This window comes from Euleptes europaea, chromosome 8 (genome assembly GCF_029931775.1).
Source record: "Euleptes europaea isolate rEulEur1 chromosome 8, rEulEur1.hap1, whole genome shotgun sequence".
In the NCBI taxonomy this organism is placed as follows: Eukaryota; Metazoa; Chordata; class Lepidosauria; order Squamata; family Sphaerodactylidae; genus Euleptes; species Euleptes europaea.
In genome coordinates, this window is record NC_079319.1 from 20,607,542 (window position 1) to 20,626,174 (window position 18,633).

General features: G+C 48.7%; 1 protein-coding gene across 1 annotated transcript in view; it reads left to right on the top strand.

Moving 5' to 3' along the window:
- The first annotated feature begins 2,020 nt into the window (after positions 1-2,020).
- SYBU (syntabulin) overlaps positions 2,021-18,633 on the top strand; it is a 47,559-nt gene continuing 30,946 nt past the window's right edge. Inside the window, exons 1-2 of the mRNA XM_056854694.1 lie at positions 2,021-2,048; positions 4,616-4,823. Of these exons, the coding sequence (XP_056710672.1) occupies positions 2,022-2,048; positions 4,616-4,823 (235 nt within the window). The 5' untranslated portion in view covers position 2,021. The remainder of the gene's footprint in view (positions 2,049-4,615; positions 4,824-18,633) is intronic.

Consider the following 18,633-nt stretch of genomic DNA (forward strand, 5'->3'; position numbering starts at 1 on the left):
ACTGGGTGTGTGTGTGGGGGTGGGTGGGGGAGGTAGTTGTGAATTTCCTGCTTTATGCAGGGGGTTGGACTCACTGCCGGATTTACCTATAACCTAAACAAGCTATAGCTTAGGGCCCCACTCTCTTGGCCCCCTCCAAAAAAAAATTTAAAGGAAAAAAAGCTGATGTACATTTCCAAAATATAAGATAAAAAACAAATAAAATAAAATCTACATACAGCAACAGTGTTTTGTGTCGTGTAGGCTCCTATGACGTAAGTAATGGGCCCCGCCTGCTAGCCTGCTCCCTAAAATATCACTGGTTTGCTCATTTCTATATATAAAGGGCCCCATTACCTTCAATAGCTTAGGGCCTCATCAAACCTAAATCCGGCCCTGGTTGGACTAGATGCATTGTGCATTGTGGGGTTGGACTAGATGCACTGTGCATTGGGGGTGCATTGTGGGGTTGGACTAGATGCATTGTAGGAGCCCCATGGCGCAGAGTGGTAAGCTGCAGTAATGCAGTCCAAAGCTCTGCTCACGACCTGAGTTCGATCCCAACGGAAGTTGGTTTCAGGTAGCCGGCTCAAGGTTGACTCAGCCTTCCATCCTTCCGAGGTTGGTGAAATGAGTACCCAGCTTGCTGGGGGTAAAGGGAAGATGACTGGGGAAGGCACTGGCAAACCACCCCGCAAACAAAGTCTGCCTAGTAAACGTCGGGATGTGACGTCACCCCATGGGTCAAGAATGACCCGGTGCTTGCACAGGGGACCTTTACCTTTTTTAGAAGCATTGTGCATTGGGGTTGGACTAGATGCACTGTGCATTGGGGGTGCATTGTGGGGTTGGACTAGATGCCTCGTGCATTGGGGTTGGACTAGATGCACTGTGCATTGGGGGTGCATTGTGGGGCTGGACTAGATGCCTTGGCAATTGGGGTTGGAGATGCTCTGCATTGGGGGTGCATTGTGGGGCTGGACTAGATGCATTGTGCATTGGGGTTGGACTAGATGCACTGTGCATTGGGGCTGGACTAGATGCCCTGTGCATTGGGGCTGGACTAGATGCCCTGTGCATTGGGGGTGCATTGTGGGGCTGGACTAGATGCACTGTGCATTGGGGTTGGACTAGATGCACTGTGCATTGGGGGTGCATTGTGGGGCTGGACTAGATGCACTGTGCATTGGGGGTGCATTGTGGGGCTGGACTAGATGCACTGTGCATTGGGGTTGGACTAGATGCACTGTGCATTGTGGGTGCATTGTGGGGCTGGACTAGATGCACTGTGCATTGGGGGTGCATTGTGGGGCTGGACTAGATGCCTTGGCAATTGGGGTTGGACTAGATGCTCTGCATTGTGGGTGCACTGTGGGGCTGGACTAGATGCATTGTGCATTGTGCATTGGGCTTGGACTAGATGCACTGTGCATTGGGGGTGCATTGTGGGGTTGGACTAGATGCCTTGTGCATTGAGGCTGGACTAGATGCCCTGTGCGTTGGGGGTGCATTGTGGCGTTGGACTAGATGCCTTGTGCCTTGGGGCTGGACTAGATGCCCTGTGGGGCTGGACCAGATGCCCTGGGCAAGGCATCCTGCATGGTGCAGGGGGTGGCCCCTTCCCACTCTACGAGTCGGTGCTCTGTGAGCCTCGCGTAGGCTCGGCCGGAGACGGAGAGCCCCCTTTCCCGAGGCGCGGCCAGCCCCCCTCCGCCCCCGAGCCTCTCCTCTCCCCGGCCACCCCCGGGGGCTTTGCGCAAGGGGAGGGCAGGACCGGCGAGCGCCTGCCGCCAGCTGCCAAACAGCGCCCCGCCGAGGGGAAGGAGCGTCAGCGCGGCGGCGGCAGCAGCAGCAGCAGCAGCAGGCGGTCGCCGCGGCTCCACGTGTCAGGGCGGGGGGGAGCAGCTGGGCTGGGCAGGGCAGGGCTGGGGCTGGGGCTGGGGAGAGCGCAGCCAACCAGCCAGCCAGCCAGCGCAGGCGAGGCGAGCAGGGAGGCAGGAGAAGCGAGCTCTTTCCCGGCCCCGATCGCCGCCCTCCGAGCCATGGGGCCCCTCAAGGCGAGCGCCAAGGTGAGAGGGGGCTCTGGGGAGTGGGTGGGGGGCTCCTCCGCGGGGATGAGGCTCCGGGGGGCGCAGGCTGGGTGGCGCGTGAGTGTGCAGGAGAGGGAGAGGGAGACAGACCGGGGTTGGAGCCCAGAAAGGGGGGCTTTTGGGGGGGGGACATGACCCCCGTATGGCTCCCTAAGGGGCCTATCCCCCCTCCTGCCCCTGGGGACTAGCCTCGGTGGAGTCTGACCCCGATGGCCATTTCTGCACGGCGCCAGATCCGCCCCGGTTCTCTTTCGTGGTCCACGCACCGGTCCTGGCAAGAGAAGATGCGCGCACGCCCTGACACCCACGCACTGCGCGATAGTAGAGAAGGGCAAGGGTCCAGTAGCACCTTAAAGACTAACAAAAAATATTTTCTGGCAGGGTGTGAGCTTTCGTGAGCCGCAGTTCACTTCTTCAGATACAGCTAGAATGGGAATCCAGATGGATTCCAGATGGATTCCCATTCTAGCTGTATCTGAAGAAGTGAGCTGCGGCTCACGAAAGCTCACACCCTGCCAGAAAATATTTTTTGTTAGACTTTAAGGTGCTACTGGACTCTTGCCCTTTTCTGCTACTGCAGACAGACTAACACGGCTACCCACTGTGAATACACTACGCGATGATGGCCATTTGTGCATGGGAGGGTGTGCCGCTCTCTAGATGCACATTTCCCCCCATCCGAATTCTCAGAACTCAACAAATAAGCCCCCGCGCAGAGTTTTGACAATTGGGATGGGGGAAATGTGCACCTAGAGAGCGGCGAACCCAAGGCAAGTGTGTGGGTGTCAGGGTGTGTGTGCATCTTCTCTTGCCAGAATCGGTGTGTGGACCACTAAAGAGAACTGGGGCGGATCTGGTGTGCTTCTGTGCCCGCAGGGACAGGTGGGGCCCCAGAGGGAGAGAGTCTGCCTGGGGTGGGGTGGGGGTGGGGACCTGTTACCCCAAGCAAGGGTCCCTCGGTCGCCTCCTCCAGGCCCTCCCCTCTCACCACTGCGCGGGCAGCGGCAGAAGAGCATCCCTCCTCCATCCTTGATAGAGTCTGACATCATTGGTTCTGTCTCTGCTGCAGATGCTCCTCTGGAGTGGGGGGGGAGAGGAGAGCAAGCTCAAAACGACGCCTTCCCAATCCGGGAAGGTTTGATGGGCTCCCCGCTTCCACTGGGTATTCCTCCCCCACCGCTGTAAATGTGCCCAGGTCTCTGGGGGGTTGGGGAAGGGTTGTGGTGGTGATGCAGATGGGGAGGCTAACTGTGGCGATTGCCCTCGGGGACTTTTCCACCGATCTGTTTTGAACTCACTAAAGGCGCTGTACTTCCCCTCTGTGGAAGAGGGTCCGGGCATCGACCTGTCGGGATGAATCTTTGGCTTTTATTTTTCGAGGCTGCGCCCTTCCCCTTTCCCCACAGGGGTGCACATCGCTGCATGAGATTATTTTTTAAGAAAACATGCCGCAGTGAGATGACATTTAATCCAGCGAAGGGTGGGTTTGGCTGTGGGTTTGTTGCGTGGCTTGTGAGAGCATTTCGCAAAGATTAAAAATGCAGTTGGGCTACGCATTCATGGATCATCTTGCAAGGTTGCCAGATCCAGGTTGGGAAATTCCTGGAGTTTTTGGGGCTGGAGCCTGAGGGGGCAGGGTTTGGGGAAGGGAGGGTCCTCAGCCAGATATAATGCCATAGAGTCCACTCTCCAAAGCAGCAATTTTTTCGGGGGGGGGGGGAGATCACTGTCATCTGGAGATCAGTTCTAATTCTGGGAGATCTCCGGGTCCCACCTGGAGATTAGCAGCACGAATCATCTGGATCAGTAAATGGGCTGTTTCCCACATTGTGGACTTCAGAGTACACTTTCTTAACATGGAGCTGCAGCTAATCAGAACTGGGTAACAGTGATACTTCTGTGATATGTGCTTGCCAACATATGTTTCTCACATTACATTTTTTGGGTGTGAAGTGAGCCCTAAGTGGGCCCATTTTTCAAAAGTGAAAGGGGTGGGATATAGCCACTTGGTACTGTCTTTATGTGGGCGACGCTGCATGCACATGAACAGACATGACACCTATTGAGTTAGCACATTGCTCTATGCACAGGTTCAATATTGTCTACTCTGACTGGCATCAGCAGTCCGGTTTTCAGGCAGATGTCTTTCCCACTACCTACTGCCTGATGCTTTAAACTTGAGAAGCCAAGGGTTTTACCTGGGAACTGCAGCATGCAAAAAAATATGCTGTAGTATTGCACCGTGGACCCTCCCCATGACTGGTATCATGTAGACTGGGATGCATGCGGTGTCCCCACATCAGCTGCGAACTCTCCCATGAGCCACTGCTGTTGGCGTGGAGGAATTCCACTCCATAGCACCAAATGATGATGTTCTCAGTAGAGCTGTCGTTCCCAGCTGTAGAGCTGTGATGCTCGCTGCGTGATGCCCCGCCCATGTGGAAGCATTTTTTTTGGTGGCGTTCACTCTTAACGCCACATTTGGTGTGTTTGGACCGGGGCATAGCAAGGAATGATGTTTCCACTGTTGCTGTCGTTGTTGCAAGGAGCACAAAATGCAGGACAAGGAGATCTGCCGCAGCCGTATTCCCCGCCTGGTCCTCCGGCCTCACCTTTCCCAGCAGCACCCGTACCACCAGAAAGTGTCCCCGGCATCTGAGTCGCCCTTCTCGGAGGAGGAGAGCCGAGAGTTCAACCCCCTGAGCTCTTCTGGAGGCTCAGCAAGGACCATCAGCAGCAACAGCTTTTGCTCAGGTACCAAAAGGAAGGGTGTGGCTGTGAAAATGGTGGTCTTTTAGCCAGGGTTGGTTTCCTCTTCATCCGAATGCACAGAATAGCTTCCCCAAGATGTCAACAGTAGCCAAAATATTATTGTGGACAGTCAGTCTATTTGCTGAACGATTGTGATCTCTATCTTTCTATAAGAAGCATGTCTTCAAGTTGGCAATGTGTATGTTTCTGCATTTTTAACCAGTCTTGACTGTTTGGATACATTTAGAGCTGCTTAGAAAATGAAAGATGTCAGAGTAATTTAATACTGAGTGTTTTAAATGCATGTCATTAAATGAAGTCAGATGTTCCCGTTTGGATTGTGATGCGTTTGCCTTGAACTCTGCATGAAAAATTGGCCTCTGCCTTTTACGAGACTGAAAGCAACATATTCTGCCGTTTGTTTAGCAAACATTTAGAAGGAAGATCTTCCAGAGATGTACAGGCATTGTATGTACAATGCGAGCACTATTTGGTTTCAGGGATTACAGGCTTATCATTTCTTTTGTTTGTTTTTTAATTGTCCAAAGACCTTTATACCCTATATCTCACTGGTGAGGACTGATCCACCAAATGTGTCATATTTTCGACGTACACTTCCCACAGATTCACAGTGTTTCCTGTGTGGGATTAGGATGATGTGAGCAGTGTTTATTTACGAGATCCTAACAGTCACATGAACATCCATCTTTTCTGCAGGAAGATATTAAATTAGACGGTAATCTGACTAATGATTAAATACATTAATTAACTTCATTTATATCCCACCTTTCTCTCCAATAGAGAACCAAAGTGGCTTACATGGTTCTCCTCCACTCCATTTAATCCTCAACCTTGAGCCTGCTACCTGAAACCAACTTCTGTTGGGATCGAACTCAGGTCATGAGCAGAGCTTTTGATTTAAGTACTGCAGCTTACCACTCTGCGCCACGGGGCTCCAAATGTAGAATTACACCCTTGTAAATCCATTGGTCAGTGGGCTTAGAATGGTGCAACTACTTAGGATGACGGTGTTAGAAGAAGATCTCACCAAAGGGCCATACAGAACAGTTGATAACTCTTAGAGGTGCTTTCATGCGAACACATCCATCTGCCAAGACCCTTCCACCATAAGTGAGTCCTACTCGTCCTTTCCTCTTCCGGCTGATAGTTACACTTGGTGTTTGTTCTTTTGTACTACTGTTGACCCCACCCTTAAAACTGGGAAGCCCAGAAAGTTCTCAACATGGCTGAATGTAGGGCTGATTCACTCATGTATCAGGTTCACCTTAATCCTTGATAACTTTCCTCTGAATGTGTAACCTGCCTTACCTGAAAACAATAATGTTCATACTGACATTGGGTGACATGAAAGTTCTGTCTCTTGTGATGCATTTTGGTTCACACATGCAAGAGACCACTTGATGCTAGGGTCAATAAGTAATGAGTGTGTGTGTGAGAGAGAGAGAGAGTGAGAGAGAGAAAGAGAGACAACTGGCCCTTAATATTCTGGACTTTGCCGGCTGTTTCTGTGAATCTTGAAGCCTCTGACCGACCTAGGGCTCCCCCCCCCCTTTTTCTCAAAGCCTCCTTTGATTCTAGCCCTGTCTCAACAGTTGACTCAAAGGTAGGTTTGGGTTGTGTCCCCATTAAGCCTCATATTGCAAAGATATATTGTTAGCAGGATCCGGTGGGATGGCCAATGCATCACAGTTATTTGGTTTTGGAGCTCTTAAACAGGCCCGGTCCCAACAGAGTTACGCTCTTCTAAGCCTATGGAAGTCAATGGACTTAGAATGGTGCAACTCTGCTTATGATGGCCCTCTAAACTGCATAAATCTCTAAACTACATCTCAAATTCATGATTACGGAATTGTCCTTGTCCGTAAAGCATGGGAAAACCTGTGTATCTGCTGGTCAACATTTTGATAACTGTAAACTTAAGAACATAAGAGTAGCCATGCTGGATCAGACCAATGGTTGATCTAGTTCAGCATCCTGTTTCAACAGTGACAAGTCAGATGCTATGGGAAAGCCCACAAGCAGCACCTCCAGACAACAACCCTCACCTGCTGATTGCTCCCCAGCATCTGACAATCAGAGGTGTTTGGCTATCATGGTTAGTGGCCAATGGCAGATCTTCCATCAGTCTGTCCAGCTGTCTTTTGTGAATACTGTTCTCTACAGTTAATGCAGTAAGGTGCAAAAATTCAAAATGGTTGTTTTAACTATTAAGTCACTTTGGGTATTTTGCAACAAGAGAAATCCTTGTAGAGGATTATTAGTGAGCTCTGTACATCTTGGTGGTGGAAACTGCCGTCAGGTCACAGCTGACTTATGGTGACCCTGTAGGGTTTTCAAGGCAAGAGAAGTTCGATAATAGTTTATCGTTTCCTGTCTGCGTGGGCTGAGAGAGTTCTGAGTGAACTGTGGCTGGCCCAAGGTCACCCAGCAGACTTCATGTGGAGGAGTAGGGAATTGAACCCAGTTCTCCAGCTTACAGTCCACCACGTGGTGTTAAGTGGTTAAGAGCAGTGGACTCTAATCTGGAGAACCAGGTTTGATTCCCCACAACTCCACATGAGCGGCAGACTCTAATCTGGTGAACTGGGTTGGTTTCCCCACCCCTACACATGGAGTCAGCTGGGTGACTTTGGGCTAGTCACAGTTCTCTCTGAACTCTCTCAGCCCCACCTAACTCACAAGGTGTGTGTTGTGGGGAGAGGAAGGGAAGGAGATTGTAAGCCAGTTTAATTATCCTTAAAAGGTAGAGAAAATCAGCTTATAAAAACCAACTCTTCTCGTTCTCCTTCTCCTCCTCCTCCTCCTCCTCTTAACCACTACACCACGCTGGCTCTCCTATACATCTTGGGGCACTACAAAAGGCAAATCACTTTGGGCATCTGTCACAGTACTTACACACTGATATACATCATTCCACAGCCGTTTTCTGAATGCATTTTTAATGGGTAAGAATTCCATTTTAATGTTATGGGCTATGCTCAAAGGAACAATTCCTTTTTAAACTTCACCCGCTTGTGGTGCCAGTGAGGTTGTCTGCTTCTGCATTAGCCCCTGTGGGATGGGCCGTTTGCAGCCATTTGATCCACAGCAGTTAACGGGCAATACTTTTTGCCTCCACGTGACGAAAAACCTCACTTAATTGCTGCATCATTATGGAGCTCTTAAAGCCCTTAGAGCAGGCTGGATCTCCCCCCCATCCCGTCTGGGCAGTCAACAACTAAGAACATAAGAAAAGCCCTGCTGGATCAGACCAAAGCCCATCTAGCCCAGCAGTCTGTTCACTCAGTGGCCAACCAGGTGTCTCTAGGAAGCCACAAATGAGATGACTGTAGCAGCACCATCCTGCCTGTGTTCCACAGCACCCAAGATAATAGGCATGCTCCCCTGATCCTGGAGATAATAGGTATGCATCATGACTAGTATCCATTTTAACTAGTAGCCATGAATAGCCCTCTCCTCCATGAACATGTCCACTCCCCTCTTAAAGCCTTCCAAGTTGGCAGCCATCACCACATCCTGGAGCAGGGAGTTCCACAATTTAACTATGCGTTGTGTGAAAAAATACTTCCTTTTATCTGTTTTGAATCTCTCACCCTCCAGCTTCAGCAGATGACCCCACGTTCTAGCATTATGGAAGAGGGAGAAAAACTTCTCCCTGTCCACTGTCTCCAAACCATGCATAATTTTATAGACCTCTGTCAAGTCTCCCCTCAGCCGCCTTCTTTCCAAGCTAAAACTCTCAGTGCTGCCTTTGGGAGTGATTGTGCTGTATCTGAAGCACATCATGGTCCCACCCATCTTGATTACAACGCCGCGGTATACTTTATGCAGTTGGTAAGTGTGGGGAACAAGAAGAATCCGTCATGTGTGAACAGGTAACTGTTCACGCGAAAAAACGCCTTTGATTTGTACCTTGATATTGAATTTGGATTTAGAGAGAGAATGACGCCACTGTGAGAATGAGAGAAGCCGGCTTCCAAGCAAAGCGCTGCGATGCGCCTGCTGCATAATCAGCAGTTTGCAGTTGCTCACTGTGAACCAAGTACAGCTGCAGGAAAATCAATCGATGTTTGTACAGCTTCAGCATTTTGTGTGTGTCTGTGTGGGTTTCTCGAATACAGTGATGTGCGGGGAGATCCGCTGCAATTGTTAATGTAGAGCTTAGTATGAATAACATTTTTCCTGGCAGCTGCTGTACCTGTATTCCTAGAGCCAAATGTAATCTGCATCCTAATTACGGGTTGCCTCAATTACAGCTCATTCTTTGTCATATCTTACGTCAAAGATTGAGGAAAGGTGCAGTGGCCCTACTTTATTTTATAGTATGGGTACAGAAGGAAAAAAAGGGATGGGTAAAAATAGAAGGCTGCCCGTCTTATGTTGAAAGAAAAAGATAACGTAAACAAAACACCTTAAAAGTTTGTCGAGCGGACTGCGTTGTTGCTCTTTTTTCAACTGTTATCCGGACAGAAATATGGATACATTCGAAAAATAAACGTCCACCACATTTTATAACTAACCAAACGATTTTCTGCTCCGCACTAAACAAACATCTTATGGTTATGTCGCATTTTATTTTTAGCATTGTTCCAGTTGGCCCTAAACCTCAACATATAGATAAAGTAATTTCCATTTTTCATTAAATTGTTCATGTGTCATATCATTAGTTGTATTCATGGTATAGGTCATTTTGGCCGTGGTTGCATACTCCATTAGTTTGTCCTACATACACTTGTACCTATTTTTTCTGGATACAATTTCTCCCAGTAATTTACTCCCATTATATATTTTCTTATCACTTCTAAATTGTCCCTGTAAGAGTTTGCATGGTGCAGCATGCATTGCAATTGTATGCAAGAAGGATCATTAGAAGTCCATTTAGCCATTGTCCTGTTTCCATCAGTAGCAATCTGGAAGCTTCTTCAAAGCTGATAAGCAAAGCATAAAGGCAGCAGTCAATGCTCATTTATATTGTCTCCTTCCTCCAGCACAGCATCCATGGCTTTCCCTTCCTCCATTTTATTCTCACAACAACCCTGTGTGGTAGGGTAGGTTAGGTTGAGAGTGACTGGTTCACCAGGTGAGATTTCTGGCAAGAGGGAAACTAAACTGGGTCTCCCCAGTCATCAGGTACTCAGATACACTAAATCCATAATAGGAGGGTACCATTTCACTGTCACAACTAAGAGCTGTCGATAGATCTATCCTCCATGAATTTGTTGTCTTACGTGTGTGTGTTAAGTGCCGTCAAGTCGCTTCTGACTCATGATGACCCTATGAATCAATGTCCTCCAAAATGTCCTATCCTTAGCAGCCTTGCTCAGGTCTTACAAACTGAGGGCTGTGGCTGCCTTTATAGACTCAATCCTTCTCTTGTTGGGTCTTCCTCTTATGCTGTGTTCGACATTTCCGAGCAAGATTGTCTTTTCCAGTGACTCTTGCCTTCTCATAATGTGACCAAAGTATGACAGCCTCAGTTTAGTTATTTTTAGCTCAGTGGGGCTGTGACTCAGTGGTAGAATATCTGCTTGGCATGCAGAAGCCAAGGTTCAGTCCCCAGCATCTCCAGTTAAAGGGACTGGGCAAGTAGATGATGTGAAAAACCTCTACCTGAGACCCTCCTTATCATAAGCCCCACACCCCATCCCGCATGACTTTTATCCATGACAGTCCCATGACCCCCAGCATAACATCCCCCCCAGTGGTCAAAGGGGAACCCTCTAGTCTTTTTCATCTGCTAAATCGCTGGTTGGGTACCAACCCAATGGTAAGGCATTTGCACACGCAGAACATCTCTTCCAAGAGCATGAAACAAAGCTCGGTTCCCCTGCGGCACGTGGGAAAAGCAGCAATCCAACACCTTCCCCCGTATCCCATACTGGGATCTCCTGTGGCTGCTTATGATAGCTTAAGTACTTGGTTGGATTCTAAGATGCCCTCGCACCAGCTTAACACCAGTGGAAAGGCAGCGCCATTGGCAGATGAGGAGAAGGAGTTCCCTTCCCATTGCAGATTCTGGCTTAGTCCCCAGTATTTCACAGAGCTCCAGTTTTAGACCGCAGTGTCCTAGATGGTCCTTTGACCTCCCATAGCAAGTATTTCAGCATCTCTGAGGGTTTGGCCCTCAAATTGCTTGACAGCTGCTGCAGTAATTTCGGGAGACCCTGGCATGCAGGCAAGTGGAGAAATCAGTGCAGAATACTGGCACAGTAGAGACAGATAGCAATCTGTTCGTGGAACCCTTTTGTCAGCAAACAGCCTTAGGTCGTGTTGCATCATGTATCACAGTATGCCAGTCGCTGCCCTTTTCCTGTAGTATTTCAAATGCATTTTCTCCTAAAAGTCTCTTTCTTCCCCCCCCCCCACATTCCCAAGTCCCTGAGGCTGATTGTGAAATGGCCCAAATGCTCCCTTTTCCTTGTGCTTTTATGAACAATGATTCACAATAATAGGACGGACAAGGAAAAGGAGCAACTGGGCTTCCATATTAAATGTTTTCCTGCAGTTTCCCTGCTTCGGTCCCCCAGCGGCAGCTATCCCTTGGAGCACTGGGGCTATTTATTTATTTAGATCGGCAATTGACTATGGTTATGTCAATGTAACACTATAACAATCTGAATGTCAGGTCTTGTGAATTCCCAGCTTTCTTTTTTGTTCACAAAAGTAAATCTCTTTCCCGTTTCTATGTGGACGTATACCTTCCCCCTTGTATCTCCACAATGAAAGCAGCTAGAGACTTACTTTAAAAAAAAAAGAAAGCTGGAAATTCAGAGGCCATGACACACAGATGGTTAAAGTCCAAATATTCCCACCCACGTAACAGCCATCCAGGCTTTTACGGCAATCTTTCCCAAAACTTTGCAGCAAAGCCAATTTGTGAAAGATAAAAGAAAAGCTGGAGAGACCCTGGGAGATGCACAAATGCACCACAGTGCTGTGGGGGAAAAATAACCCACTTCCCAACTTTGGACCTGGGGCAAATAACCCATGTGGAAATGGCCTTAGTCTTGCTCAGAGGTACATTTAGGGTTGCCGCCTTCTGAACGGCCCTTCTGCCGTCTTTCCCTTTGTTTAATCTACCTTGGTTAGCAAGCAGTAACGTTCAACTTCAAGTTCTGGTTTGTATGTACAGAACTTCTTTTAAAACAGAGGGGCTCAGACCAAACTGGTTTAATTCCGACCCATTGGCTACCCTAGCATCATTTTGCATTTCTTTAGGGTTAGGGAAAACTAATTTTGAGGCGGGGCGTAGCAGGACCGCGGCTGAGTCTCAATGGTAGAACAGTCCCCGGCATCTCCATTTAAGGGATCTCAGGAAACAGGTGTTGGAGAGTGATTTTCTCTGCCTGGAGAGTCTCTGCCTGTCAAAAGAGGGAGTGGTGAGCTAGAAGGACCCGTGGTCCGGCTTGGCCTGAGGCGGTTTCATATTTCAGTGCCTGGAGGTCAGATTCACACACAAGTCTATAGGGATTGCTCTTAGGTATATACTTTTTCTTTCTTTCCCCCTGTTCTTAGTCCGAGGTCTTGAACAATAAAACCATAAAACACAGCTAAGGGCCGAACTAGACATTATGGTAACCACGGGTTATGCTACATGCATCCCAAGAACTAGCATTCCCCTCCAGGTGCCCTCATAGGTGATAGCCAGTTTACCAACTTGCAAACAAGATAATACTGAGGTACTCCAATGAAGTCCAGTCCATGAACTCATTACACTGGACAGCAAGGGTTTTTCCCCCCCAGATGCACTGAATGAAGTTGCAGTCCTATCCATGCTTATTATTTATTTCATTTATACCCCACCTTTCTCCCAAATGGGGACCCAAAGTGCCTTAAATAATTCTGCTTTCTTCCATTTTATCCTCACAACAACCCTGTGAGGTAGGTTAGGCTGAGAGAGTGTTACCGGCCCCAAGGTCACCCTGTGAGCTTCCATGGCTAGTCCAACACTCTGACTGCTATGCCACCCTGGTTTACTTAGGAGGGAGCTGCATGCACTTATTTCCATGCAAACATGCTGCCTAAGCCTGGATGGTAGGATTTGCTCAAGTACTCTGGCACAGCTCATTTGCAGGTGGCTGTCTTGGTAAAGGCAAGATAACATTTATAAGGCAGCAAGCATAACTGTTTTGGGGGGGTTAAACTCCACTCAGCCTCCTCGCAGGACTGTGCAGATTGCAACAAGATGTTGCGAAAAATGGCGTTTCTTTCCTGAAAAGTAGGGGTGGGCTGAAAAATGCAGCTTTTCAAAGTTATATTTATTCTGGCAAACGTGCGCTGAACTCATTAACGTTCTCGATTAGAAAGCTTCAAGCCGGACTTTGGTGGTCAATAAAGCAAATGTTTTGGCGCACGCCATCCATCATCTGACATTGGAACTGTCTCCTTGCCCCCCCCCTTTGGTTTGGATTTCAGCTGCAGGATTCAGATGACAGACAGGAAAACATTCTCCCAGCAGCTTCAGCTGGCTCGGTTGTTTCAGACATGCCTGGTTTCCTCATAAGTTCCACTGCTGCTTTGGAGCAGCACCATCCTGTACGCACCCTGTTTACCTTGTCAATCATGAGAGCAGCACACTCTTTAAAAGGGGTCAAGTAGCCCCCTTTTTTAACAGTTCATCTATGCAGCTGCTCCAATTGAAAAAAGAAGAGGCTTTCCTGAAGGGTAGGATTTAAGAAGAAGAAGAGTTGGTTTGTATATGCCGACTTTCTCCACCACTTAAGGAAGAATCAAACCGGCTTACAATCACCTTCCCCTCCCCTCCCCACAACAGACGTCCTGTGAGGTAGGTGGGGCTGAGAGAACTCTAAGAGAACTGTGACTAGCCCGAGGTCACCCAGCTGGCTTCATGTGTAGGAGTGGGGAAACCAACCCGGTTCGCCAATCCGCTGCTCATGTGGAGGAGTGGGGGATCAAACCCGGTTCTCCAGATCAGAGTCCACCGCTCCAAACTGTTAACTACTACAGCACGCTGGCTCCCATAGTACCTGCTTGTAAGGCAATAGGGCACCAGGGGAAATAGACATCATCCAAACTCAGAAATTTTTGACATGGAGGGGGATTTATTGAGCAGTAAAAAGGGAGTTTGATGTCAGAGATCTAAATCTGGTGTCCTGACTATGTGCACCAGGACCTTTTTAGTTTGTCACTCTAGTAGAAAGTCAGCTAGGAGTGCCAATGTATGTGGCATAGTAGTTAGCATATCAGACCAGAAGCAAGAAGTGTGTGTAAAGTGTCAAGCACTGTCATGTCGCAACCAACTTAGGGCAACCCCTTGTGGGGTTTTCAAGGCAAGAGGCATTCAGAGGTGGTTGGCCATTGCTTGTTCCTGCATAGTGACCCTGGACTTCCTTGGTGGTCTCCCATCCAAGTCCTAAGCAAGGACAGCCCTGTTTCGCTTCTGAGACCTGATGAAATTGGGCTAGCCATTGGAATCTGAAGCCCAAAGACCAGGTTCAAATCCCCACTCAAATTCCAGGAAATCACTGGGTGACATTAGGCCAGTCATAGACTCATAGAGTTGGGAAGGGGCCATCCAGGCCATCTAGTCCAACCCCCTGCTTAATGCAGGATCAGCCTAGAACATCTCTGACAAGCGCTTGTCCAGCCTCTGCTTAAAGACTGCCATTGAGGGGACCTCACCACCTCTCTAGGTAGCTAATTCCACTGTCAAAAAACTCTTACTGTAATTCCCCCCCTAATATCCAGCCGGTACCTTTCCGTCCACAATTGAAACCCATTATTGCAAGTTCTATCCTCTTCTGCCAACAGGAACAGCTCCCTGCCTTCCTCTGTAAGGTAGGCTGGGATTAATCATTCTGTCTACCTACCTTACAGCATTGTTTGGAGGAAGAGATAATGGAGGGGAGAACCGTGGATGCTAATCTGAGCTCTTTGGAGAATGGGTAGGATGAAAATATGGTTCATAAGAGTGTAGTGGCTCAGATGCTGAGCTAGGAACAAGGAAGACTGTGGTTCACAGTCTTACCTTTGACAGGTACTGAGGTAGTGGCTTCAGGCAAGCAGTTCTCTGGCAGCCCTAGAGGGAGGTTTGTGTTTCAGTGGTGAAGGACGTGCTTTGCATACAGGCAATGCTGGGTTCATTTCCAAGTTAAATGATTGGGCGTTAGAGGCATTTCTCCGCTGGAGATCTTGGAGAGCTGCTGCCAAGTAGAGTAGGCAATTTTGACCTAGATAAGGCCCCTCCATAGTTAACATCGCCCTGACCTGGATAGTCCCATCCTAGCCTGATCTTGTCAGATCTCAGAAGTAGCACCTTAAAAACGAACAAATTTTCTGGCAGGGTATAGGCTTTCATGACTCCCAGCTCACTTCACTCTAGGCTTAGAGAGTGTGGCCATTTATGAAGGGCTGTTTCCCTGCGGTCACCCCCGCCGAGTGCTTTGGGGATTCCTTTTGATTATGCATGCCTTTTCCCAACCGTCAAGGTCGCCTTGTGTTCCCTGCATGTTTCCATATGTTTTGCCCACATTTTCCGGATTCTGGCTAAAACAGCATCCCGAAAACACGGGCAAAACATATGGAAATGTGCGGGGAGAGCGAGGAGACCTCTGACGGTCAGGAAAGGTATTCAAAATCAAAAGGAAGCCCAGAAGCAGTTGGTGAGGGTAACCGCGGGAAAACAGCCCTGCATAAATGCAACATGACTGGCCAAAGGTGACCCAGAAAGCTTCATGGTAGAGTGAGGATTTGAGCTTGGGTCTTTCAGATTCTTGTCCAATAGGCTTAACCACAGGGAGAAGCTTTTCTCCTTCTCATAATGCTAGAACGCGAGGTCATCTGCTGAGGCTGGAGGGTGAGAGATTCAAAACAGATAAAATGAAGAATTTCTTTACAAAACGCATAGTTCAGTTGTGGAACTCCCTGCCCCAGGATGTGGTGATGGCTGCCAACTTGGAAGGCTTTAAGAGGGGAGTGGACATGTTCATGGAGGAGAGGGCTATTCATGGTTACTGATAAAAATGGATACTAGTCATGATGCATACCTATTCTCTCCAGGATCAGAGGAGCATGCCTATTATATTAGGTGCTTTGGAACACAGCCAGCGTGGTGTAGTGGTTAAGAGTGGTGGTTTGGAGCGGTGGACTCTGATCTGGAGAACCGGGTTTGGCTCCCCACTCCTCCACATGAGCAGTGGAGGCTAATCTGGTGAACTGGATTTGTTTCCCCACAACTACACTTGAAGCCAGCTGGGTGACCTTGGGCTAGTCACACTCTCAGCCCCACCTACCTCACAGGGTTTCTGTTGTGGAGAAGGGAAGGTGATTGTAAGCCAGTTTGATTCTTCCTTAAGTGGTAGAGAAAGTTGGCATATAAAAACTAACTCTTCTTCTTCTACTACTACTACAGGCAGGACAGTGCTGGTGCAGTTGTCTTGTTTGTGGGCTTCCTAGAGGATCTGGTTGGCCACCGTGTGAACAGACTGCTGAACTTGATGGACCTTGGTCTGCTCCAGCATGGCCTTTCTTATGTTCTTACATTCTACCCCGCTGGCTCTTTGACTAAGCAGTTGTCCTTCTGCCAGTGTTCTGTGCACCTGTTTGGGAAGCTGAGCCAACTGACCTTTGCTTCTATCTTCATTGGCTTTGTATATCAGACAACAAAGCGAGTTGTAAAAGAACAGCATCCGTCAGTGCCTTACCCGTCCTGCCCATCTCCTTTCAGTTTATTCCTTTTTAGTGGAATGCACGTGCAGGACTCTATGCAAAGCTTTGTTAACAACATCCATCTTAAAAGACATACCTTTTTTTAAATGTTACCTGAAAGCATGTTTCTGTGGTATTGAAAGCTTACAAAGTTGAGCAAAATCCAACAGTATTTTTCCAGAGGGGTAACTGTTCTAAACTGTTACAGCAAAACCCAAAAGCAGTTTTGTAGCATCTGGAAGATTAACAGATGTATTACAACATAAGCTTTCCACTATATCAGATACGTAGCTCCTTTTCCTGAGCCAAGGTGTGCATTTTAGAGCTGCCAACTCCAGGTTGGGAAATTCCTGGAGATTTGGGGATGGACCCTGGGAAGAGTAGGGTTTGGGGAGGGGAGGTACTTCAGCAGGTACCTCGTGCCATAGGGTAAAAGGTAAAGGTAGTCCCCTGTGCAAGTGCTGGGTCATTATTGACCCATGGGGTGATGTCACATCATGACATTTATTAGGCAGACTATGTTTACAGGGTGGTTTGCCATAGCCTTCACCAGCAAGCTGGGTACTCATTTTACCGACCTCGGAAGGATGGAAGGTTGAGTCAACCTTGAGCCGGCTACCTGAAACCGACTTCTGTTGGGATCAAACTCAGGTCGTGGGCAGAGCTTGGACTGCAGTACTGCAGCTTCCCACTCTGCGCCGCGGGGCTCCTCATGATGCCATAAAGTCCACCCCAGAGTAGCCATTTTCTTCAGGGGAACTGATCACTGTTGTCTGGAAATCAGTTGTAATTTCAGGTGATTCAGGCCCCATCTGGAGGTTGGCAACCCTAATTTCAGTGTAGGGTCACCTCACAGCTAGGCAGACTGGAACCATGGACACCTGGGTTTAAGTCCCTGTTTGGTGGGGTTTCCAGCTCTGGGTTGGGAAATAGCTGGATATTTTGGGGGTGGGGCCTAAGGAGGGTGGGGTTTGAGGAGGGGAGGGACTTCAGTGGGGTATAATGCCATAGACTCCACCTTCCAAAGCAGCCATTTTCTCCAGGGTCACCTCAGCCACAAACCTCACTAGGACAACCTTAGGACAGGCCTCCCTCAGACTCACTTTTCGAGATGGGGAGGGGCCGGGCTCAGTGGTAGAGCCTCTGCTTGGCATGCGGAAGGTCCCAGGTTCAATCCCCGGCATCTCCAGTTAAAAGGACCAGGCAAGTAGGTGATGTGAAAGGCCTCTGCCGGAGACCCCGGAGAGCCTGAGTAGATAATACTGACTTTGATGGACCAAGGGTCTGATTCAGTGATAAGGCAGCTTCATGTGCTTTGAGATGGGAATGTCCCCACCAGCCTACCTCACAGGATCTCTGTGCTCATGCACACGAATTCGAAGTACTCAAAGTTGAGAGCCAAGTCAGGACTTTCTTTTTGTAGTGCCTCCTCCTAGGCATTGGGCCACTTTCCTTATAGCCGTGCTATGACTTGACGGCACTTTACACACACACACATCTTGGCATCAGTATAAACTGAGCATGCTTTTCGCTTGTTGTGGAGGGACGGCAGCACGTTCCTTAGTTTCCTGGCACTTGAGGCTTTGGAAGGGGTTAACTCGAATGCATCCTGCCCCAAATGCCTGCCAAGTTGGAGCTGACGTCTGGCAGGAGTCCTGTGCGAGAAAGGGCGGAGCGTCACATCGTGTGCCCTCGGAAGGCTGCAGGGTTGCCAAGTCATGAAAGCTGAAAGTTGACAGAATGAATCTTTTTGGATTATTATTTTGCTGCTGTCAAGCCAAGAGGAGGGAAGTAAGAACAGACGTTGCTGCGCTGATGATTTGCGGCGCCAGACTCCCGCTTCTTCCCTGCCCTCTCATTTCTCTTGGACTGCCACATTCGTAGCCTTGGAGAGCTTTGGCTTTTTCTGCCCCCTCGGAAAAAGGGAAATGCTATCTCTGGTTCCCAAAGGGAGACATGGGAACTTCCTCTCGGTCCCCATCGTCACCGACGCAGCGCCTTCACAGTCAGGTAACTCCTTCTTACGTCTGCTGGGAAAGCCGTGTGTCTCTCTGCTTTGATAACTGGGTTTTGCTAAGGAATCTTGGCCAGAGGTTGGGTCTTGGCATAGAATTGCCAAAGCCGA